General features: G+C 53.9%; 1 protein-coding gene across 2 annotated transcripts; it reads left to right on the forward strand.

Moving 5' to 3' along the window:
• The first annotated feature begins 111 nt into the window (after window positions 1–111).
• On the forward strand, window positions 112–23,336 carry PEDS1 (plasmanylethanolamine desaturase 1). Of its 2 annotated transcripts, XM_026014759.2 has the most exons (6): window positions 113–340; window positions 8,099–8,218; window positions 17,301–17,392; window positions 18,538–18,682; window positions 20,015–20,227; window positions 22,244–23,336. In XM_026014759.2, the coding sequence occupies exons 1-6, from the start codon at window positions 217–219 to the stop codon at window positions 22,363–22,365; spliced, it is 816 nt and encodes a 271-aa protein (XP_025870544.1). In that variant the 5' UTR covers window positions 113–216; the 3' UTR covers window positions 22,366–23,336. The 2 variants fall into 2 exon arrangements, with proteins under 2 accessions (XP_025870545.1, XP_025870544.1); XM_026014760.2 differs by lacking the exon at window positions 17,301–17,392 and having other exon boundaries at window positions 112–340.
• Window positions 23,337–23,406: the final 70 nt, after the last annotated feature.

The following is a 23,406-nucleotide window of genomic DNA, read 5'->3' on the forward strand; positions in this document are numbered from 1 at the left end:
GTTGGCTGCGGCTCGGCGGCCGCTGATTGGCCATCGCCACCCCGGCGCGGCCTCCGATTGGCTGTGACGCGCGGCCGGGCGAGGCCCCCGCCCGCGCCGCCGCCGCGCCCGGCGCTGAGCGGTCATTGGGCGGCGTGATCTCGCCGCGGTGCCGCGGCCCTGCCGCCGCCGCCGCCGCCGCTAGCAGAGCGCACCGGGCGGGCCCGGCGAGCGGCCATGGCGGGCGCCGAGGACGGGCCAGGTCAGCAGCCGGAGCTCGACGAGGATGAGGCGGCGTATTGCCGGCGCTGGGGCGCGCAGCACGCCGGGGCCCGCGAGCTGGCCGCGCTCTACTCTCCAGGTAAGACCTCCGGGCCCCCCCTCCGGGCCCCCGCTCCGGGCCTGCAGTCACCAGCCCGGGCTGCGGACGGCGACCCCGGGTCCCCCGATCTGAACCCCAGCCTCGGCTTCTCAACTTGTAAATAGCGCCCCCAAGTCCGGGGACCCCACCCCAGCGCCCCGTCCAAGCTCGAGCCGGAGCCCCAGCCACGGGGCTTTCTGGACGCACAGACAATCCCTATATCAGGGAACTGCCATATCAGCTCCCCGGGCCACGTACGGAGCTCCCATGGCACCCCCGGATCCGGATCCTAGCCTCAGAGCATCAGCGGCTGCAAAGAGAGCCCCTGGACTTAGGGACCCCCCTCCAGGACCCTGTCCGAGCTGGAGGCAGCCCGTCAGCCACATGCACGCTCCCCCCTCCCCCCCACGGCCTCTTAAAAGTCACATTCCATCCCAGGTCTCCCCATCCGGAATTCACAACCTAGGGCCCCATCTGTGCCCCAGCCAGGGCCCTGGGCAGCAAACAGTGACCTCACCCCCCCCCCCCAAAATCTGGGCACACCAGCCTCCCTGCTCTAGGAACCGCAACTCAAGGATCCCCCTCGGCTACCTAGCGCCCCAGACGCTGCCCTTCCCCCAAGCCCCATTATAGTTGTAGCTTCGGTGGCCACAGACCACCCCCTCCCCCAGCAGAGAGGAGCCTCATCTCTCACTCTATTCGGGAATCCCGAGTGGTGAGGGCACTGTAAATCTTCCAGTTTAAGCTCCTCCCATATGCAAGCCCCAAGTCCAGCCCTTACTTCTTTCCCATTGCATATATTAGCCCCCTCCATTAGGGACTTGGGGCCAGAGCCCCCCTCATTCTCCAAACCAGACCACAGTTTAGAGACCTTTACCCCCGTTCTGCCCTCAGACCATGATCCTTGGCTCCTTCGTGCTGTGCCTACTATTTATGCTCCAGCAAACACCAGCTTCCCCACCCCTCTCTGACTTCCATTAGGGCCCAAGGGATCTCATTGCCTGGGCCCTCTGCCCCCAGGGGTTAAGGAAGTGCCCCTCTGCCTGGATGTCACCATCACATCAAGCTTTGTCAAATATTCTGACATCTTTCCTTATGCCGAGGGGACAGCCACCATGCACAGACCTTGGCCTGGGGTGGCCATGGGTTCACCTGTCACCAGTGAGGCTTTCTACGCTGGCCAAGGCTTGCATACCATCTCTGCCATCACTGGATGTGTGACCTTGGACCATTTGCTTTCTTGTTGAATCTTAAGTAACCAGAGGCCTTTCTGGACTTGTAATTCTATGCTCTGGGTGTTATTATTTTTTTAAAAAAGACTTGGGCACCTAGCCCATGATGCTATGGTTTCTTTAGCCTATTCCCAAAACACCTAGCCTATGGACTTAAAACCTCCTACACTCCCTGAGACAGGCGGGACTTGGCATCCTGACTGCTTTTTGCTGCATGACCTGGGCCAAGCCACTTTCCTTCTCTGCGCCTCAGTTTTCTCACCTCTCACATGGGCATAAAGTTTACCTGTTCCTTAGTGTTTTGGGGAAGAGGAAACAAGTTCATCCACTTTGTTGCAGTGCCTGGCATATAGTAGGCACTCCGTATTGCTGACCCAATTGTCTGGTGTTTCCCTTGAGTCTTGGAGTAAGCTTTTCACCTCTCTGGTCCTCAGACTCGCCACCTGAGGTTCCCAGACTGAAGAGTAAGAATTCAAAGGCCTCCTCCTTTGGTGTCCAGCTCTGCCCACCTGGGTAAACCTTACCTATTTTTAACCAATCATACTCAGTCCTTCTAAGCTCCCCCAGGAGACTCCCCTTTCTTCATTCCACCGTGATTGCATGGTGGTTCTGATTTCCCCTAATACCCTTCACCCTCTGAAGAACAGCCACGCAGGGATCTGAGGCTGCAGACAGCCTCCTGGATGCCCCAAGCGTTCAGTAAAGGCCTTACTTCTCTTGACTTGGGGCTGAGAGGAGGCCAGGAGGTGAGAAGTAAAGAGTGGAGAAGCAGGAGAACCAGACTAATTTCTTCAAATTCATAGGTCTCCCTTCCCCTGTCTCTCTTGCTCTCCTGTGTGGCCTTGCTGAAGTGCCTGGACCTCTCTGGACCCAACTTATGAAATGAGGAACCAGGCTCAGTACATATGGAGCACCATTGTCATAGTCCCTGTTCTAGGCCCTGAGAGCAAAGCAGTGAATAAGACAGAAAAAAAAAAAAAAAACAGCTGGCATCTTACTAAACCCAGTAAATAAGGAAAATAGTTCACATGCCCAGTGGTGGCAAGCATTATGGAGCAAACACATAGCAGGAAAGGGGGAAGTGAAATGTTGCTGGAGCAGTAACGTATTAGAGAGGGAACAGTTAGGGCCTCACTGAGTGAGTAATATTTGAACATAGACGTGAAGGGAGGGAGACCTGAAGATATTTCAGGAAGGATTGATTGCCCCAGACCAGGGACCCAGCAAGTGCAAAGGCCCTGAGGTGGGAGCATGCCCGGAGTGTTTGTAGAACACCGAAGAGTCCCATGGGCTGGAGAAAAATGAGCAAGAGGAGAGTAGGAGAAGCTTCTGGGTTCCAGGACTGAATTCTTGATATTCTTGGGGCCAGATGTGGATTGGCACCGTGACAGTTGGCAGCAATAACAAGGCAGTTAACATAGTTGACATTTACTGAGCACTGCCTGTGCTGCACATTCTCTTCAGATGCTCTCCTTTCATCTTCACTGCAGCTGTCTGAGGTGTCCCCTCAGTATTAACCCCATTGTCCCCACCCTGGCACCCGGAGTCTTCTCAGAGCCCAGCCCCTCTGTGTGTTCTTCCTCATGCTTGTCCTGTGTGAGATCAAGCTTGTATCTGCCCCTCCCAGAGGGTAGAGCAGTGAGGCCAGAGGCTACCCTCGTGTGATTCGCCTGGCGCTTCATGAGCACCCTGTCCGTCTCGAAGACATTTCCCGAGGCAGAGCAGAGTAGGCCCTTGAGCACAGTCACACAGCCGGTTAGCAGCAGAGCCAGAACCAGAACACTGGCGGAAGGAGGGGGATGTTCCAGGTTCCGTGTTCTTGGTCTTCACTGTGGAAGTGAGGCAGCCCTGGGTGGGTGTGCCAGAGGGGACCAATGTTCCAGGTCACTAGAGGGCCGGTGATAGAAAGAGCAGGCCTGGTGTCTGCGGGAAGCTGTGAGTAGCCTGATGGGCGCGGCACCGGGTGGTGGCACCAGCGAGGGCCACCAAGGGGGGTGGCCTCGGCCCATCCCTGGGGCCTGTGGGTCCCAGGAAGCCACGGAGAGTCCCACAGTCCACCGCACTCCGGGTTTGGGGTTTGCAGCCTGCCCCATGCCAGGATCTGTGAAGGACCTGGGGTGCTTGGTAGGCCTCTTGGGCCACCCCCGAGGTAAGACTGGCCTCTAGCTTCCCCGCGGGTACCAGCTGACACCTTGCAGTGTGCATGCGCCCGGGGCTCTGGGGGTGGCTCCAGGGAATCACTGGGGCCAGCTGTCCAAACCACCCTGGCTTGACTACGGGCACCTCTGGCCCCAGGGGACACAAGGATCTCTTAGCTTGGGGTCAGGGGAAAGTCCCTCAAAGTGGGCCCGACTGAAGCCAGAGACATGGGCCCCTTCCCTGGCCAGGCCTGGTCCCTGCCATTCCGGGCCGAGCTTTGTCCCTGTCTCCCACAGTCTCGTTCTTTTTCCACTTCTTTGTCTGTTCTCTCCGGCCATGCTCTTTGTCTTTGTTCTTTGTCTCCCTATAATCTCTTCGTGTCTCTGTTTTTCTCTCTTCCTGTCTCTCCATTTCTCATTTCTTCATGTCTCTGATTGCTGTTCTCTGTCTCTGACTATCTGTGTGTCTCTCTTCCTCTGTCTTCCTCTGGTTCCTGCCTTCTCTCCACTCCCGATGCCGGAAGCCATCAAAAGTACAGGTTATTCAGGGCTTGCCGGACCGAAACATGAAGAGGTGGGCCTGATGCCAGCCCTTGGCCGCTGTGGCCTACCCCCAGGAAAGCAAAGATGGCCGAGGCCTGGCGCCTGGCCTCCCTGACTCCTCCCAGCCCTCCACAACCACCGCACACAAGCCTGATCTCCCCAGGCCAGCAGGCATTCACTGCCATAACTCAGAGCCCAGATCATGGACCCAGGCCAGGCCGGGGGCCAGCTCCGGAAAACAAGGCCCAGCGCTCTGCCAGAGGTGGCCCGAGTGCTTGTGTCCTTCTCTCCCCCAGGCCTTAGTATGCCCATCTGTAAAGTGACACCACTGAGACCATCTGACCCAGCAGGCCCTGCCAGGCTGACTGTCTGTGCTGTGACTTTGGACCAGTCATTTCATCCCTCAGGCCTAGTCTCTCCCTCTGAAGGACAGGACAGATGGTCCCCAGCCCACAGTGTCTGGCAGGGGCTGGCTCAGCTCATCCCTGGCTTTATACCTGGCCTACAGTAGATGCTCCACCAGAGACGTTGGGGGCCCCAGGGATGGGCCGAGGCCACCCCTGTTGGTGGCCCTCGCTGGTGCCACCACCCGGTGCCACGCCCATCAGGCTCCTCACAGCTTCCTGCAGACACCAGGCCCGCTCTCTCTGTCACCAGCTCTCCAGACAGATGCTCCAGTGAACCTTCAGATGCTTACTTCATACCTGGCCTACAGTAGATGCTCACTTATTATTATACATGGATTTTTTATGGATCAAAGTTGAAGCACTTGGTCTGGGAAGGATCCAGATTCCAGAGGCCAACAACAGAAAGCATTTAGATGGGAAACTATTCCAATTTAGGGGACATTCTCCAAGACACGGGGAGAGAGTTGGGGGCTCTTTAGAACCAGGACACCTCAGAACATCCAGGCTAATGTGTCCCATTGACAAGCCCAGCATCCAAACCCAGCTCTTCATTTTCACCCACTGAGCCTCAATTTCCCCACCTGGGGAGTGAGATCATATAGCTCATCCCTGGAAGGATTGAGACTTAAATGAGGGACTGTGCTTCCAGCTCAAAAATGCAGATGACTGCAGGGCTGCCCCAAAGGTAGCCACCCAAAAGGTAACTTTGCAGGGGAAGTTGGGGACTCCAGGAGCTCTCGCCCCATCCGGTGGGGGCAGGCAGCCACTGCTGCTCAGGCCTGGGGTGCCCAGAGCCTTCTCAAGGGAAGCAAGAAATTAGGAGTTTTGTGTGTGTGTGTGTGTGTGTGTGTGTGTGTGTGTGTGTGTGTGTGTGTGTTTAAGCTGAGAGCAAAATGTGCCGGGAGCTGATCTGCGGCATCTCTGCTGTGGGCTTTACCCCGCACTCCACTGTGCTAGGCCTTGGTGTGTGTCACCCCCACATATTGCTGGCTCTGCAGGCTAGGGGGCAGGCAGGCAGGCTGGCTTGAAGAATCACTTTTCCTTACCCCCCTACCTGTACCCTGCAGACTTCTGCTTCTGGGTCCTATGTCCGGGCCACAAACAGGAACCAGAAAGGGGAAGGCCGTGCTGGGCCAGATTACAGTGACCCCAGGTAGGGGCCGCTGGAGCAACAGGGTCACGTGACCCAAGAGAAACAGCCACTGACCAAGAAGTGGGATGCAACAGGTTCTAGGCTCACTGCTGCTGCTGTGTGACTGCTGCTGGGGCCCTTGCCCTTGCTGGACCTCAGTGTCCTCATCTGTGCAAAAGAGGGCCAAGGGTAGACAGCCCTGAACATGTCCCTTCTCCCCTCTGACCCTCGGTTTTTCATATGGCAAAGGGAAGACAGCTGTTCTGATTCCAGCCCAGGGCACAGCATGATAGCATGGCTATCATGATAGCATGTGTACGTCCTGGCTACCGCCCTTCCCTCTCTCTGAGCCTGTTTCCCTGTCAGGAGCAGGAGCAGTGGAATGCCTGATATTTCCTGAGGTGCTTTGGTGAGGGGCACCCAGAGACAAAGCCTGGAAGTTGTCCTCTAAGATGATGTTCAGGAATTTGTTCATTCTGTGGGCATTTATTGAGCACCAGCTGTGTGCCAGGGCCCTGGTAAACAAGCCAGACGTGTTCCTGGGCCTCCTGTGAGTTCACATTTGGGTAGGGGCAGATAGATATCGTAGGGGCAGTGACAGTCCCTCATGACGGGCCCCATGTTGGGCGAGTCCTAAGAGTCAGAGGAGGCATTATGGATGGCCTCCTGGAGGTGGAGGTTCCAGGCTGAGATCTGTAAGGGCATTGCCAGAGTCACTCCAGGTGAGAATGGAGTGAAGGAAACCGAGAGGACAGACACAGGAGGAACCCTCTCCATTTGCCATGTCCCCTTCGGTGGTTAATCACACATAAGGACCTGCCTGGCCATAGGATCCTAGTGTGTCGCTGGCTAGCTCTGCAGCCTTAGGTTACTTACTTGCTTGGGACCACTCTGACCCGCCGATCTCTCATCTGCAAAAAGGCATCGCCTCAGCAGGTACCTGGCACATAGCAAGTACTCAGTAGATGTTAAACACTAAGGATAAGGAAATTATTATCATTAAGGGTCTTCCATGCCCTTGGGACCAGCTGCCTGGGAAAACATCCCCAGGGGCCCTGTAGCACATTCTGTGTCACCCACGCAATGTTTTCCTTCCCTTTCTTTTTTTTTAAGTGTTAATTTACAATTACAAGAAAAGATTTTTGATAGAGGAGTACATTCACAAATATTAAATTCCAAGGGGAGGAAGTGAAAGCCAGTCTTGACTAGATAGCTTTTTCCTTTCTTACATAAATGGCTGCTGTTTAGCGCTTTGCTTTTTTGCACTTACCTGTATGTCCTGGACATCCTCCATGTGCACATATAAACAGCTGCCCAGGCTTTTTTTTTCTTCCTGGCTGCAGAGATGCCGTGGACCAAATTAATTTGGCTGACCCCCCAGGCGTTGGATGCTTCCGTTTTTTCCAGTGTAGATACCCCAAAAGACACCTCAAACAGAGCTGCTGTGAGTGAATCAGCTTGTCTGAGCTCACATGCCTTTTAAAAATATGTGGCAGGAGATTTAAAAAGATTTCACACCCATGCCCAGATTTCTAGCTTCTCTTGGGAATGAGAAGCTTGAGCACCCTGGGCCTACACTCCCACCTGGCAGGAGGGAGCCAGTGAGTGACCGTCCTTCCAAAGGGCACTTGTGCTGCATCGCACGGCCCCCCACCCAGCTCACCTTACTCCACATCACCTGCCTGGCCCCCGGAGGCTTTGGGATTTTGCAAACCTTCATCTGCACTGCCTCTTCTTTCCAGTGTCATGTTCCTTGACCCCCTGCTTCTGGCAGAAGCCCTAGAAGTAGTCATCAAGGCCCATTTCTCCTAAATCCCTGACTCGCTGGAGCCCTGCTTGCTGAAAGTTGGGCAGGATCTGTTCCTCTGGGGTTAAAAAGTTAGTAGCCTCCACCTCCAAATAATTACATACAAAAGGGGACAAGTGATGCCACCATGTCAGTTTAAAAAAAAAGAAAGCACTCATTAAAGTTCCCTTGGGTGTCACTGGAGTGAGCCCACAAGAGCCCAGAAGACAAGTTCTGGTCCTGCCTGTCAAAGAATTAGCATACGTAAGGCAAGCTTCATGGACCAGTGTCTTGGGCAGACTCCTCCCCTTCTTTGGGCTTCAGTGACATGATCTGTGAAATGGGTAGGCTGAGGCCTTTTCTACACGGCAGTCCCAGCATTCAGCCTGTGGTTAGCACTTCAGGCTCACTGAACACGGCGGAAGAGCTCGTCCTGGTCCAGCTCTGCCTGGCTTTGGTCCTCAGCCCCTTGGCCTTCGCCACCGGCCCTGCACTCACCTCTGGCCTCCTGTCCCCACAGGCAAGCGCTTCCAGGAGTGGTGCTGTGTGGTTTTGTGCTTTGGCCTCATTGCCCACAACGTGGCTCATCTCCTGCTGCTGGCCCGCTGGGAGCACACGCCCCTCGTCGTTCTGGGTGTCGGTAAGTGCCTGTGGACCCTCTGCCTGCCTCAGTTTCCCCTGGGGTCAGGGACCTCCCTGGTGTCTGTGCCACCCTGATGGCAACTTGCACACATGTGTAATGGTGTGTGGCTGTGTGTGTGCATGTGTGTGCATGCGAGTCTATGCATGTGTGAATCAAGTACATGCTGTGGGAACCCCACCTCTGGCCCAGTGATGCCTCTCTTCTTCCTCTCACTTGGGCCAAAACCCTGGACATCATGCTCAGTTCCTTTTTCTTCTGTTCTACATCCAGACTCTCAGCAGGTGCCCTTGGCACTACTTTCAAAATGCACCCAGAGTCCAAACATTACTCTCCGCCTCGATTGTCCTCACTCTGGTCCGGCCACTGACTTCTCCTGCCCAGACTCTTGTGGGAGCCTCTTCCCTGATCCCCACCTTCCCTTTGCCCCCACTGTCCATTCTTCGCTGGTAGCCAGAAGGATCCCATTAGATCCTTGATGAGGTCACACTACACCCCCATTCTCTGTATACATAGAATAAAACACCAACTCCTCGGTACAGCCTGGCCTCGGTTCCTCCTCAGACCTCATCTCCCTTCCCGTCCTCTGGGGCCTCCACTCCCTCCACGCTGGCCTCTTCATTATGTCTCCACCATGTACTGTTAGACACACTCATATTTCAGGGCCTTTGCACATGCTGTTCCTGTGCCTGGAACTCTCTTCCTACAGACACCTGCCCAGTTCACTTCCTCATCCAGGTCTCTACTTAGAGGTCACCTCCTCATGGAAGCTCTCCATGATGACCCCTCAAAAATGGCAGCCCTGCCACGCACCATCACCTCAGCATACTCTGCTATACAATATATTTCTTTGCTCAGTATCTCTCCCTCCACTCAAATCTCAGATCCCTGAGAGTAGGCATGCTTTGTGTTCACTGCTGTGGCCCCAGCCCCGAGCACGAGGCCTGGCACACAGTAGTACTCAATTAATGTTTATTGAATCAGAGTGAATGAATGAGCAAGCTGTAACCTACAGTACCCGCTGAGTGTTTCCCATTGGTCAGTCCTCCCCCATCCACAGCCAGGGAGGTGGGTGTGCTACACTGGTAATCATTTTCCAGATGAGCAAACTGAGGCTAATAGAAGGGCCAGCCAGTGTCCATCTCAAGCCAGAAGCACAACATAGTTCTTCATTCAGCATCTCCACTCCCAGGTTCCAGGGTGACTCCTTTTCTTCCTGTCCACACACCAGCCTCCCCTCTGCCCTCGAACTCAGGCACTCATCACCTCCTCTGGCCCCAGGCTCCCAGGAGGAGGGGGCAGCTGTGCCCTTGATCTGTCCACCTGGGCCTCCCTAAGTGTTCAGCTCCCACAATCTCATTAAAAGCACTCTGGCCGCCTAAGCCAATAGTGCTCAGGCTGGCTAATAGAGCCATCTGGGTCTGCAGTGGGGTGGGCCTGTGCGGGGGGGGCCGGGCCAGCTGGAGGAGAGGGAGTTAACCCATCCGATGCTGGGGAGCCTGGGCCCCATCTGAGGAGCCACATGTGCCCCCTCGCCCAGGCCTGAGTGGGTCCCCACCTGCAGTGTCTCTGCCTCAGAGCATCACGTTCAAGGGCAGGAATGCGGCCAGCCTGAGCCCTGTTCCCCCATCTGGGGGTGGTTACCGGCAGCCCCTGGGTTCAGGTCCCAGCTCCACAAGCTCATGGCTTGTGGGGCCTTGGGCCAAGGTTGTTGAGTTCCTCAGCCTTGTTTTTACACCTCTACAAATTGAGGCTGCTTGTGAGGCCAAAATACAGGTGTGCGTAGCAGCTGAGGGGCCAGTGACCAAGTAGAGGTGGGGAGGAGGCCCCACCTGACGTGTGCCGCTCTGCTTCACCATGTTTCCTAAGTGCCTGCTATGCACCAAGCCACACGTTGGACACTTATAACTCCTAATGTCAACCTAGTGAGGAGGTTTTGATCACTATCCCCTGAGAGGCCGAGATACTTGCCCGTTGGCCATCCCCGGCGCAGCAGCAGAGTCTGGGATCATACATCCAGACCTGCCAGCTCTCGAGCCAGACTCTCGCAGCAGGGCCCCGTACAGTCTCCAGTTAGCACTGCTAGGAGACTATGTCAGAGCCCAAGTGGGTGTTGTGTGACCCAGGAGGATGGGTGTCCCAGGCAGGTCACCACCTTCCTGCCCTGGTCAGGATTCGAGCTTCCAGTCCCTGGCTCAGGAACTCTCTAGTTGTCCAGTCACGGCGTGTGACACCACTTCCCCCATCCCACACCTCTGCCTCTGAGCTGATAAGAGCAGACAATCTCCTGATAGTGGTATTTGCACAGTCCCTAATCGATTTAAGTAGCCACCCTGATTTGTGTGTTAACACGCAGGAGGCCAGGCACCGTGCCAGTCTGCAGAGCCTACCTCTAGCCAGGCACTATCTCCCCAGAGGTTCCGGTGCCCCTGGCAGGCCCTGGAAACCAGGGGAGGCGGAAGCATGAAAAGGTGCCCAGTTAATAAACACGGACAGATGATGCAATGCTGGCAATCAAAATCAAGATAAGAGAACAGGCAGGAAAGAGTGAAGAGGTCAGGGAAGGCTCTTCTGGAAAAGTGAAAAAGGTGAGAGAAGAGGCCAAGCAGATATGTGGGGGAGGGGCAGCAGGGAACAGCAGGTACAGAGGCCCAGAGGCTCGCATGTGCCCAGCGAACAGCCGGGAAGCCAGTGTGGCTGGAGCAGATTGATCAAAGGGGGTTGGGGGGCCTGGGTGGCTCAGTCGGTTAAGTGTCTGCCTTCTGCTCAGGTCATGCTCCCAGGGTCTTGGGATCGGGATAGGGCTCCATATCGGGCTCCTTGCTTGGCAGGGAGCCTGCCTCTCCCTCTTCTGCTCTCCCTGCGTGTATGTGCTATCTCTCTCTCTGTCAAATAAAAAATTTTTTTAAGTTTTTTTTTTTTTTTTTTTTTTTTAAAGAAGATTGATCAAAGGAAATAGCCAGTGGCAGCTCAAGAGGCAGGACGAGAGGGGCGCAGCCTCTGCAGGACTGTGGTCCGGACTTGGGGTTTTGTTCTACAGTCCATGAGGGGACCACTGGTGAACTTCCTGCAGGGAGCTGACATCCACTGGTGCTGTGGGTGGGGGGAAGGAGGGGGGCAGGGAGGACCAGAGAGGCTACGAGGATGGTGGCCCAGACCCGATAAGGTGGTGGAGGTGGTGAAAAATCAATAGATTCTCAGTGAGCTGTGTGAGGCAGGCAGCCAGAGTATCCCATCAGGTCAGCTGTGGAGGTGAGAGAGGGCCTGTCAGTGGCACCTCTCAGGCTTTGATGCAAGGGGTGAGGTGGCCACTAACTGAGGTGGGAAGAGGTGGCTTGAGGGGGGATGCTTGAGCTGCCTGCCTGGGAGCCAGGGTGAGGTACCGAGCAGGAAATTGGAAATCTGAGTCTGGAGTCCAGGGAAGGCAGCTAGAGATAGAAATCTGGGAGTGTTCACAGTAGAAGAGGTATTTGAAGCTCAGATGCTGACGAAGCGCCCCCAGGGGCTGAGTGCAAGTGCAGAAGAGGCCACAGGCCCCTCTGCCTCCATGCTGGGGGGAGGAAGGACCGCCAAGGGGTTGGGCGGGGTTGCAGAGGGCAGGAAGAGAATCTGTCCCCAGAAGACGTGGGGGTCAACTGGGAGTGGTCCCTGAGCAGACCAGCAGGATGGGGCAGCGAGGGGACCACTGGATTTGGCCACATGGAGGCCATCAGTGACCTTGACAAGGGCGGTGTTGTGGTCAAGGAAGGTGTGAAGAAGTAAGTGTGCCTGGGAGCCTTGGCTATTTGCTGTACCTGAGGAAAGTGCCTGTGAGTTAAGTTGACACTCAAGGAGTATGTAGGAATTTTCTGGCAGACTGGTAGAGGGGAGGGTGTTCCAGACTAGGGAACCCAGGGAATGCAAAGACTGGCGATGAGGACAGAGGTCACATGGCCTCAGGTCAGGTGAGGAGTCAAGCTGAAAGCTGATAAAAGGTGGTAAAGCCAGGATTTGGCCCAGACCCCCATGGAGCAGCCTTCAGCAGATAGCTCCTGTCTTAGCTGCTCTCGGAATAGGAGGGGCCTCGGAATGGGAGGGGGCTAACAAGTCACAGCTGGGTGACCTATGGCCAGATGAAGGCCCCAGGGGGCCCAAGGAGTATGTCAAGGTCACCGGTGGGTTATGGTAGCCTGGAGTGAATTATTTACTGTCCTGTACCCTGTTCCAGTGTCCCGCACTGGGGGGTGCTCCCAGGATGAGCCAGCCCCAGCTGCTGCCACCTGCCCTGGGACAAAGACGGCCTGTGTGCTAGCCTCTGCCACCCCTTCCCCCCCCCCCCCCCCCCCCCCCCAATGAAAGCCTCCTCAGGCAGCAGGCCAGGAGTCCTGGAGTCACTGCTCTAGAAACAGCCGCTTGCAGAGGCCCAGGGATCACAGAGCCCAAGGAGGGGGGTGCTCCTTCTCTCCAAAAATAATTCCTGACATCTGTTCAAAGCACATATCCCTCCCTGTTCGGCAGCCTGCTAAGGCCAGGTGCCAGTCATTTGACAGATGATGGGACTGAGGCCTGGGGAGGGGGGTGATAGTTAAACTACTAACTGGAGCTCCCCCTGGGAGCACTCACTGTGTCCCAGGGACTGACTTTATTAACCAGTTTATTAACCAGTTGTAAGGTAAGTGCTGCTAACATCCCCATTTCTCAAACCTGGACACAAAGGCTTGGTGTCAACGTGAACCAGCCTCACCATGGTCCCCAGCCCCACTTGCCAGCAGCCACGGCTGCCCTCACCATCTGAGTCTCATTCCTCCTCTGGAAAGTCGGCATGTATGGGGACCCATCACTAAGGATGTGAAATAAGATGATGCAGTTTTTCAAAAAGAGACTTTATTTACAGAAAACAAGCAGATAGTTCAGCGATTTCCCATCATATGTCCCCTGCCCCCACTTTCCCGTATTGTTAACGTCTTATATTTTACACTAGTGTCATACATTTGTTACAATCAATGCACTGATATGGATACATTATTATAAATTAAAGTCCATAGTTTCTTCAGATTTCCTTAGTTTCTACCTAACATGTCCTTTTAATGCTCCCAGATCCCATCTAGGATCCCACTCACATTTATTTATCATGTTCCTTTAGGCTCCTCTTGGCTGTGACAGTTTCTCAGACTTTCCTTGTTTTTGGTGACCTTGACAATTTTGAGGAACCCTGGTATTTCATAGGATGCCCCTCTCTGGGAATTTGCCTGGGGTTGTTTTTTTTTTTCTTCTTTTCTTTTCATTTTTTTTTTCGCCAAAGATTTTTTAATTTATTTGAGAGAGAGAGAGAGCGCAAGCAAGGGGGAAGAACAGAAGGAAAGGGAGAAGCAGACTCCCCACTGAGCAGGGAGCCAGAAATGGGGCTCAATGCCAGGACCCTGAGATCATGACCTGAGCCAAAATCAAGAGTCCGGCACTTGAGCAACAGAGGCACCTAGGTGCCCCTTTCTGGTGCTTTTTTTTTTTTTTTTTTTTAAGATTGTATTTATTTATTCATGAGACACAGAGAGAGAGAGAGGCAGGGACACAGAGAGAGAAGCAGGCTCCCTCCCTGGAGGGAGCCCAATGTGGGACTCGATCCCTGGACTCCAGGATCATGCCCTGGGCCGAAGGCAGGCACTAAACCACTAAGCCACCCAGGGATCCCTCTGGTGCTTTTCATAGACCACATTCTGTTTTTGGGGGAGGAAGAGCTCAGAGGTAAAATACCATTTCCATCACATCGTAGCTAGGGAATGTACTATCAACATGACTTAGACTGTGATGTTGACCTTGACCACTTGGCCCACGGAGTGTTTGCCAGCTTTCCCCACTGTAAAGTTACCCTCCTCCTCTTTCCATACAGTATCTTCCCTGGAAGGAAGTCATTGTGAAGAGTCCATATTTAAGGCATGGGAGTTATGTTCCCCAATAATGCATTTTTAACACCTTTTAACACCATGTGCCTGGCACATGGGAAGTGCTCCATAACTGCTAACCACTATCATAAATATTGTTTTTCTAATATTTTTATTATCATTCTTGTCGTCTACCAGGATTAACTGCTTAGGACGATTAAGGAGATAAGATGTGTAACCGGCTTAGGAATGGCTGTGGTACAGTTTAGGGATTAAGAGAGATAAAACATTTAAGGTGCTGGCACAAGGTCTGTTACCTATAAGTGCTCAATAAATGTTGAGTGAGAACAAATAAATAGCTGTCATCTTTACCCAAAGGAAATGCAAGCATATGTCTGCCTACAGACTTGTGTGTGAATGTTCACAGTGGCTTGACTCCTAGCAGCTGCACCTGGAAACCACCCAGACATCCAACAGCTAAATTGATAAACACACCGTGGTACATCCAGACAATGGAATACTGCTCAGCAATAAAAAGGATGTGCCATGATGGAGATAAAGCAGGGAGATGCTACCAAGAGCATCTGCCTGAGAGGATGGATTTGCCAGGGGTGTTGGGTGATGTTTGCCCTGAGCTGAGGAGGAGCTGGCCACTCAAGGATCTTCAGGGAGGGATGGAGTGCCAGGTAGAGGAACAGCAAGTGCAGAAGCTCTTGGCTTGGGGTGTCTGGCTTGCTCACCAGTTAAGCAACTGCCTTAGTTGAGCTCAGGTCATGATCCCAGGGTCTTGGGATTGAGCCTTCCATCGGGCTCCATGCTCAGCAGGAAGGCTGCTTCTCCCTCTCCTTCTGCCCCTCCCCCATGCTTGTGCTCTCTTGCTCACTCTCTAATAAATAAAATCTTTTTTTTTTTTTTTTTTTTTTTTTTTTTAGTATTCATCCATTTATTTGAGAGATATGACTGAGTAGGGAATAAGATTCTGGGATCATGACCTGAGCCAAAGGCAGTCACTTAACTGACTGAGGCACCCATAAATAAAATTGTCTCCCCTGTTCCCCTAGCCCAGGTCCACTCTCCTAGCACTGTCCCCGAGGGGCAGGACTGCCCAGCCTGGTTAGCATCCAGGGGTTTTTTCTGCAGCCTTCACAGTGTCCCGAGGCCCTGGTCCCCTGTCACCAAGGAGCTGAGGACCCCAGCAGAACACCAAGAATCCTTAAATGGCCCCAGCTGGGCCTCAGAAGATTTCACAGGGAGAAACAATCTGTGCAGGGGAAGGGAAAGGGTTTGCCTCAAGTCCTGGGACTCAGAAAACCACTCGAAACTGCTTTTGTAGCCTGCATGGTTCACAGCCTGCCCCCACCCCATCCTATCACTCTGCCCTAGTGGACAGTGAGCTCAGTGTCTGCTGCATCTCTGGCTCTAGAGTTTGGCACCCAGTAGGTCCTCACAGGATGTTGCTTGATTGACAAAATGACCCCAGAACAACAATAATACTGTGTACTGAGTGCTTGCTACGTGCCAAGCACTGTACTCAGTGGTTTACATTGATTAATTCAAGGAGTATTTATTGAATGCCTACTAAGTACCAGGAACTGAGATGCAGCCATAAACAAAAGATTAAAACCCCTGCCTTTGTGGAGCTGACACTCTTGAGTAGGGAGATCATGAGCAAACAAAAGTGAAGCCCACTGCCTGTGCACCAGGATAGGTGCTTTGGAGAAAAAGAGAGACAGGAGACAGGAAATGCTGGAAGATGGGGGTGGTTTTAATTTTAGATCAGGTGTTCCCAGCAGATGTTTGAGCAAAGACCTGGAGGAAGTGAAGGAGTGAGCTGTGCTACATCTGGGGAAAGAATATTCTGGGCAGAGGGAACAGCAGATGCAGAGAGAGAGATGCAGAGGTGTGTGAGGGTGTACAGGGGAAAGGGAATAAGCCAGAAGGGCTGAGATGGCAGTGAGCAGGGGGACTGATGGCAGACAGCACTGGGGTGTTACCTTGCACAGGTAGCTGGCCACTCTGCCTCAGTTTCTCCACTGTACAGGGGTGGTGGTGCATCCTGCTGTGTTAGATTTGGACCTCCAGGTAGGTTAAGAGCCAGACTGTGCCACTTGCCATCTTTGTGGCCTCTGCCCTAGTCACCTCTGTTCTCCAGGCTTCCTATTCCCACCGCTATAAGGGGAGCATGAGGACGGTCCCAACTTGGAACAAACTGAAAATCCACTGAGCTCAAGTGTGGAAAGCACTTGTATCTAGCACTGAAACTGCTCAATAAATGGCAGCTGCTTCCTGTAGCTGTTTCCTGTAATCACCATTCCCATCTACCTAGAAGAAATTAGGGCACAGAGAGGTTAAGTATCATGCCCAACGTCACACAGCTAGTGAGAGACACCTAGGATTTAAGTCCAGATCTAACCGCTCTCAGCCTCTGTCTTATACTGACCCCCTCAAGTGAGTGAATGGTGTTGGGGTCTTTGAGGGAACCCCAGCCCAGTTCAGAATACATTGGGAAAGTCAAGAGGGAAAAGGCTGCCAGAAACCAAATCATGACATTTATTGTGATAAAAGCTAGGTCGGGGCATGCCTGGATGGCTCCGCAGTTGAGTGTCTGCTTTCGGCTCAGGCTGTGATCCTAGGGTCCTGGGATCGAGCCCCACATTGGGCTCCTGGCAAGGAACTGCTTCTCCCTCTGCCTGTGTCTCTGCCTCTCTCTGTGTGTCTCTCATGAATAAATAAATAAAATCTTAAAAAAAAAAAAAAAAAAAAAAAAAAAAGCTAGGTCAGGGAGGAAAGCTCCTGTCTGCACCGGAGGTATTTCCCAACACCAGACCCCAGAAGGACATTTCCATCTAGTCACTGGCAAGAGCGGGCTTCCCTCTGTGGAGTGCTTGGGGGCCAGAGAGAAGGGCACGGTCAGCTCCTAATGGGGAAAAGCTGAGTTGGTATGTGCATGCCCAGTTTATTTCCTCTAGACCCACCGAACAGATGAGTCCCCACAAATCCCCTGGACAGAGCAAGTAGAGGGACAGAAGTGTTATGCCTCAGGTTCCATTCACAGGGAAGCAAGCATCCCAGGTAGAGAAGGGACACCCCCACCTCCCATAACAAGTGAGTGAGTGAGCCAGCCAGCAGGCGAGGTTAGGCAGACGCCCTGCCTCGGGGTGGAGGGTGAGCAGGACAGCCCCCTCTGGGTCCCCCAGCCCCACCTCACCCTCTCTTGTCCACAGTTGCAGGCGCTCTCATTGTTGACTTCTTGTCTGGCCTGGTGCACTGGGGAGCTGACACTTGGGGCTCCGTGGAGCTGCCCATCGTGGGGAAGGTGCGTATGCTGACCCAGGCCTGCAGCCCAGCAGGAGCTCGGGCTGGCTCACCTCGGGTGAGCTCCCGTCCTCTCCGAGCTTCCTGCTGCCCTGTGCGAAAGAGGGAAACCATTGTTCCAGTCTGACGTCATCTCCCACCCCATCCGGGACCCAAACAGTCTAGAAAACCCCCTGGGGAAAAGAAAAAGAAAACCCCCTGGGACTTTCTGGACGCAAAAGCATCAGGCATGGGATAATCTGAAAGCTTTGAAGCCCTTGAACTTGGGGGCGACGCCTTGTTCTCCTTTGCCAGCCCTGCTGCGGCTCACTGTGCGCTTGAATCACACTTTACCTTCTGTCAGACTTCTTGGGAGGTGACAGAAAGCCCAGTACAAGCTGGCTCACCCAAACCCAGGTACTGGTTCATGAAACTGGAAAATTCAGAAGTAGAGCAGAGGTGAAGTGCAGCGGCATCCGGCAGCACACATAGTCATACCACATTCTCCTGACTCCCTCTGGTCTCTCTCCGTGTCTCCGTCTGCTTTCCTCTCTGTTGGCTCCACTGTCACGTAGGCTTTTCCTTCACCGTCCTTCCAGGTCAGCCCTGGCAGTGGAGAGCCAGCTCTCCTTTCCCACGGTTAGAGCCAAAGTCCCATGGCGCTCTCCCATTGGCCCGGCTCGGGTCATGTGCCCATCCCTGCCAGTCACTGGGGCAGAGAGAGGGCCTGATTGGCCCAGTCAGAGTCACGTGCTCACTTTAAATTAGCAGGAGGCGGGGTCCACCCCAGAGGAACAGCCTGTACCTACAGAAGAGGAAGGGGGGGAGGCTGTTCCCAGAAAGAGAGAAGGCCCCCTGCCACTGTGCGGGGCGTCTGCGGCTGTGTTAGGGTGGAGTGGGTCTCCAACTCCCCTCACACCCCTGATGGGGAGACTGCGGCCCCAAGTGGGGCAGTAGCATCCCGAGGTCCCCACCAAGTCGTTTCGACTGGCTTCTGCTAGAGCTGCTTAGACTGGACCCTGAAGCCCCGTGGGCTCTGCATCAGTAGCCTGGTTGGCTTCTGTCATCTCAGAGGCCAGGAGGCGGTGGAGAGAGGCTGGCCACACAGGCTGACTGGGTCGGTGTATCCCTTCTCCTCCCCCACCCCCTACCCCTGCCCTCACCCAGGCTTTTATTCGACCCTTCCGGGAGCATCACATTGACCCCACAGCCATTACACGACATGACTTCATCGAGACCAACGGGGACAACTGCCTGGTGACGCTGCTGCCTCTGCTAAACATGGCCTACAAGTTCCGCACCCAGAGCCCTGGTGAGTGTGCCCACTGGTGGTGGGCTGCAAGGGGTCTGTGGGGGCAGAGTCCCCTCACAACATCATAAAAAATGTTTTAGTTATCAACATGTAAAATTGGGCCATTTGACATAAAAATCTGTGCTCCCAGCTTCTCTTGAACCATCCAATCTGGCCATCCCAGGCCCTTGTTCCTATTTGGCTTCACTAGGCGGGAGCAGAGCTGCGGCCACCACCTTTAGGCAGTCCCCAATGCTCCCTGCTGCCCTGCACCTGGACCACCTTGTGCATCTGCATTACCTGCCTGGCCCTGAGGGCTGCTGGCTTGGCTGCCCTGGCTCAGGAGGAAGAATGCTGGCTGTGAACTCAGGAAGCTCTGAGTTCTGATCTCTGCCCTCCCTATCTTGGGGAAAAAGCAAGTCATTTCACCTCTGTGAGCCTCAGTTACCTTATCTGTCAAGTGGGCAGAAGATGGGGGATATGCACTTCCTCTGTACCAGGTCTTATTCTAACAACTTGACACCTCATTGATCCTGAAAGCAGCCCTGCTCTGGTTAGAGGTGATGAGTTTCTGTGGTATCGTGGGTGCTGCAGTGCCCACCCATATCCTCTCACTCAGGCATGCACCCATCCCTAGCTGCCGTGAGTGGTGGCTGCTAACTACTCCCAGCTGTCCCCTCTGAGAACTGCCAGAGCAGGTTCCACCTCTCCCCTTGGGATAAGCCCAAAGCCTAAGCCCAAAGTGAGAGGGAAAGTCTACAGAAGACCAGGCCTCTCACCTCTGGGTGGGATCAACTCTGTAGACCCACTAACCCTCCAGAGCTGCCCCCTGGATCAGGCTGAGACAAGACTCCCCCCAACCCCATCATCGCTTAGTTCTCCCACTGCTTCCCTCACTCCCTCGGATGTTTTACTGAACAGAGGATGCGCCTCCCTTCCATTCCCCTGCGAATAAATTATGAGCACATGAACCCTTGTCTCAGGCTCTGCTTCTAGGGAACCCAAAGACTTACTCCCATTTTACCGATGATGAAGTTGAAACTCAAAGAGGCAGAGGCACTGACCCAAGCTCATATAGCCAAGAAGTGTCAGAGCACAGACCTGAACCCTGCTCTGCCTGACTCCAGAGCCAACATTTATAACTATTTCTTATGCTTACTCCATTATCTGCCCACTGCACAGAAGAGAAGACTGAGGCCCAGAAAGGAGTCTGAACTTGCCTAAGACCATGGGGGAGGGTGGAAGGAGGCCTGGGAGCTGCCCAGGGACAAGTGGTGAGGGCCAGGCCTGCGGTGGCCCTGCCCTGTGACAACTTTGTGGCCCTGTGGGCACCACCCTCTCCCCACCCTGCAGAAGCCCTGGAGCAGCTGTACCCCTGGGAGTGCTTCGTCTTTTGCCTGATCATCTTCGGCACCTTCACCAACCAAATCCACAAGTGGTCACACACGTACTTTGGGCTGCCACGCTGGGTCATCCTCCTGCAGGACTGGCATATCATCTTGCCACGCAAACACCACCGCATCCACCATGTCTCTCCCCACGAGACCTACTTCTGCATCACCACAGGTTCGGCTACAGGGTGGCATGGAACAGGCTGTCCCCACCTCCAGCTGTAGCTCCATCCTCAGGGTCATAGGGCAGAGGTCACAGTAGGAGGTCATGTAATCCTTGCCCTGCAAGAACATGCCCTTACGATACTCATGGACCTACTATGTGTCAGGCATTCTCCTAGGTGCTGAGGACACAGCAGTACAAGGGAGACAACCTTTCCCACTCCCACTGCCCACATCATGGAGTTATTATTCCACCCACCCATCCAGCAGATGTTTTTTGAGCACCTACTATGTGCCATGCACAGTCCTGGGCTTAGGACACAGCACTCAACAAACAGGCACAGATCTCTGCCTTTGTGGCATTCCCACTCTAATAGGGGACATTCCAGACAATACATGAGTAGTACATTTAACAATGCTAACTGCTGTGGAGCAAATGAGAGCAGAGGGTAGAAGGAAACGGGGGGAGACTTTGCCCTTGAGATAAGGTGGTCACCAAAGGCCTCACTGAGAAGGTGACATGTGGACTGAGGGAGAAGGTAATGCAGATCTGAAGGAAGAGCCCTCCAGGCAATGGGAACAGCAGGTGCGAAGTCCCTGAAGGAGGAACACACGTGCCTGGTTGGTTTGAGGAACAGCAAGGAGGTTAGTGTGGCTGGAGTGAAGGGCATTAGGGGCAGAGTAGAGGGGAGATGACAAAGTCAAGATGTGAGAAATGTTATAGGGGACAAAGCAGGGTGAAGGGCAGAGAGTCCTGGAGTGGGAAGGCAGGAGTCACTGTTCATATAAGGAAGTCAGAAATCTAAAAAAAGAAAAGTGAAGGAGGCGCCCCATAGCCAAGTAAGGAAAGACCGGTTCAGACAAAGGGAACAGCAAGTGCAGAGGCCCCGAGGCAGGAACATGCCTGGTGTGACTGAGGAACTGTGAGGAGACCCACATGCCATTGGCAGCTAACGAACCAGTACCAAAGGTAAATGGAGCAGGTTTTCCGGGGCCAGCCGGCATGAAAATTAAGTGTAGCAGAGGTGCCGACGACACTCTGACAGCAAGCTAGTCCAGCTTGTCCAACTGGTCTCTCTTCCACAGGGGCCTTTCGGGGTTTCACAGACCTCGCTGAATGTCCTTTTTCTCCCCCACGGAATGGGGCTGCAGCTGCCTCCTTACAGACCACCTCCCCAGGGCCAGGGTGTGAATGGCATGGCGGCAGATGCAAATTGCTCGGCATGTAATATGTACTTGATGAGTTACTGCCCCTGGTTTTTACAGGGGACAGAACTGAGAACCACAACAAATATTTTTTTTTTGTATGTCCTAAAGTCATGTTCTTTGAGGGCAGGTGGAGGGATGTGAATTTAGGCTGTTGAGGAGCTCAGGTAACTAACTGCTGAGCCAGGCCAAGGGTCAATCCTAGTTTGGCCACCCACTCATTGGGAGACTCCCATCCAAGCCTGTCTTCACCTCTGGAAAGTGGGACTCATAGTACCTACCTCATGATTTGGGGGAAAAGCTGTAACAGAGGAAAGAAGATTGTAAGCAATATTAGTGAGCATCTACTATGTGCCGCAGGATCAACAGTAGAAAAACATGGGTTTGGCTGGGTGGAGCAGGACATTCTAGTTGGGCATTGGGGAGAAAAACTAACACAAAACAGGAAAGTGGTGTATTAATGAGAATGGTTACAGGTCATCATAAAGGTTATAATGAAACAAAAGTGAGTGATGGGGTCAAGGAAGACTTCTTGGAAGAGGTGGCAGGTGAGCCCAATGATAGGAAATGCTGCCACCACACCTGGCGCATAGTAAGCCCTTGGTGGGAAAGTGAGTGAGTTAGGATATGGAGACATGTGTGAACAGCCCCTAAGCCCATGGGTGGGAGGGCCCCATTCACAGATCCTCAGTCCACCCTTGTCCCCTGCCCCGTACAGACCTACTCCTGGTTGCTCCTGCCCCCAGCCAAGCCAGAACTTTCCTTCCATCTCCTCTATTACTGCTCTCCCATTCAATCCTCCGATGCCCTGTTTTCACTGCAGGCTGGCTCAACTACCCCCTGGAGAAGATAGGCTTCTGGCGACGCCTAGAGGACCTCATCCAGGGCCTGACTGGCGAGAAGCCTCGGGCAGATGACATGAAATGGGCCCAGAAGATCAAATAACTCCTCCGAGCCTGCCACCTTATTGCCAACCTTCCCCAGCCCCCGTACCCCCAAACCGAAGCCATCTGCCAAATTCCAGCCTCCTTGTGCTGGCCCCCTCCAGATGGAGAGGACGCCTCCTGGGCTGGGCCCGGGCACCCCCAGCCCACCCCCTCGTGACACAGAATACTTGAGCCACTGATTTTTTCATTTCCTCTTTTTCATTTTCTTTCCTGGGCCCCTTCCCAGCCACCTGAGCTGCTCTGTCTCCAAGCCTGACTGCAGAAAAAGGAGCCCCGCTGTGCCAGCCCTTCCTTGCGTAGAGGGGAAACTCACCCACTCCCTGCACCCCTACAGCCCACCCCTACCCCTTCCTCACCGGGCAGCCCTTCAGCGTGGCTGGCATTGGGACCACTGAGTCGTCTTAGCTGTCTCTCCTTGCTTGCCCCCAGTGGTTGAGGAGCTCTCAGGCACACCTGAGTGTCCCTGGAACATTGCCCTGCCATGGCCCTGTGAACTGACCCTGAAGGCCTGGATGGCTGGACAGCCCCAGGCACCACCTGCATCCTAACCTGTTCACCCAAGAATGGCAAAGTGCAGCAAGGGTCTGAGGGCAGCCGGCCAGAAGAGGCAGGAATCCCCCTCCCCAAGCCCGGACCCCCTCCTCCACCTCCCCATCTGCCCATGTGATTCCAGCCAGAGCTGATATCTCTAATCAGAGGATGTCTTCACAGAGTGCAGCCCCTGCAAAGGGTCGTGGTCATTTGGAAAGGGGACATGGTGTCCCCTCTGGCTAGGGGAATGTCAGAGAAGGAAGAATGGGGCTTTTTTTTTTTTTTTTGGTTTGTTTTTTTTTTTTTTAAAGGTGCTTGCTTGTTTAATGTAAATAATAGAAAGCCTTAATATCTTTTCTGTAACACGGAGTAATATTTTAATGTCATGTTTTGGATGTACATAATATATTTATAACAAAGCAGCAAGAGTCTACTTAACCTTGGCTGCCTGGTGTTTCCTGGTTGGCTGGTTGGGGGGTGGTTAAAGATCCTAGAGGATAAGGCCCCA

Source organism: Vulpes vulpes, chromosome 14 (assembly GCF_048418805.1).
Source record: "Vulpes vulpes isolate BD-2025 chromosome 14, VulVul3, whole genome shotgun sequence".
NCBI classification, from domain to species: domain Eukaryota; kingdom Metazoa; phylum Chordata; class Mammalia; order Carnivora; family Canidae; genus Vulpes; species Vulpes vulpes.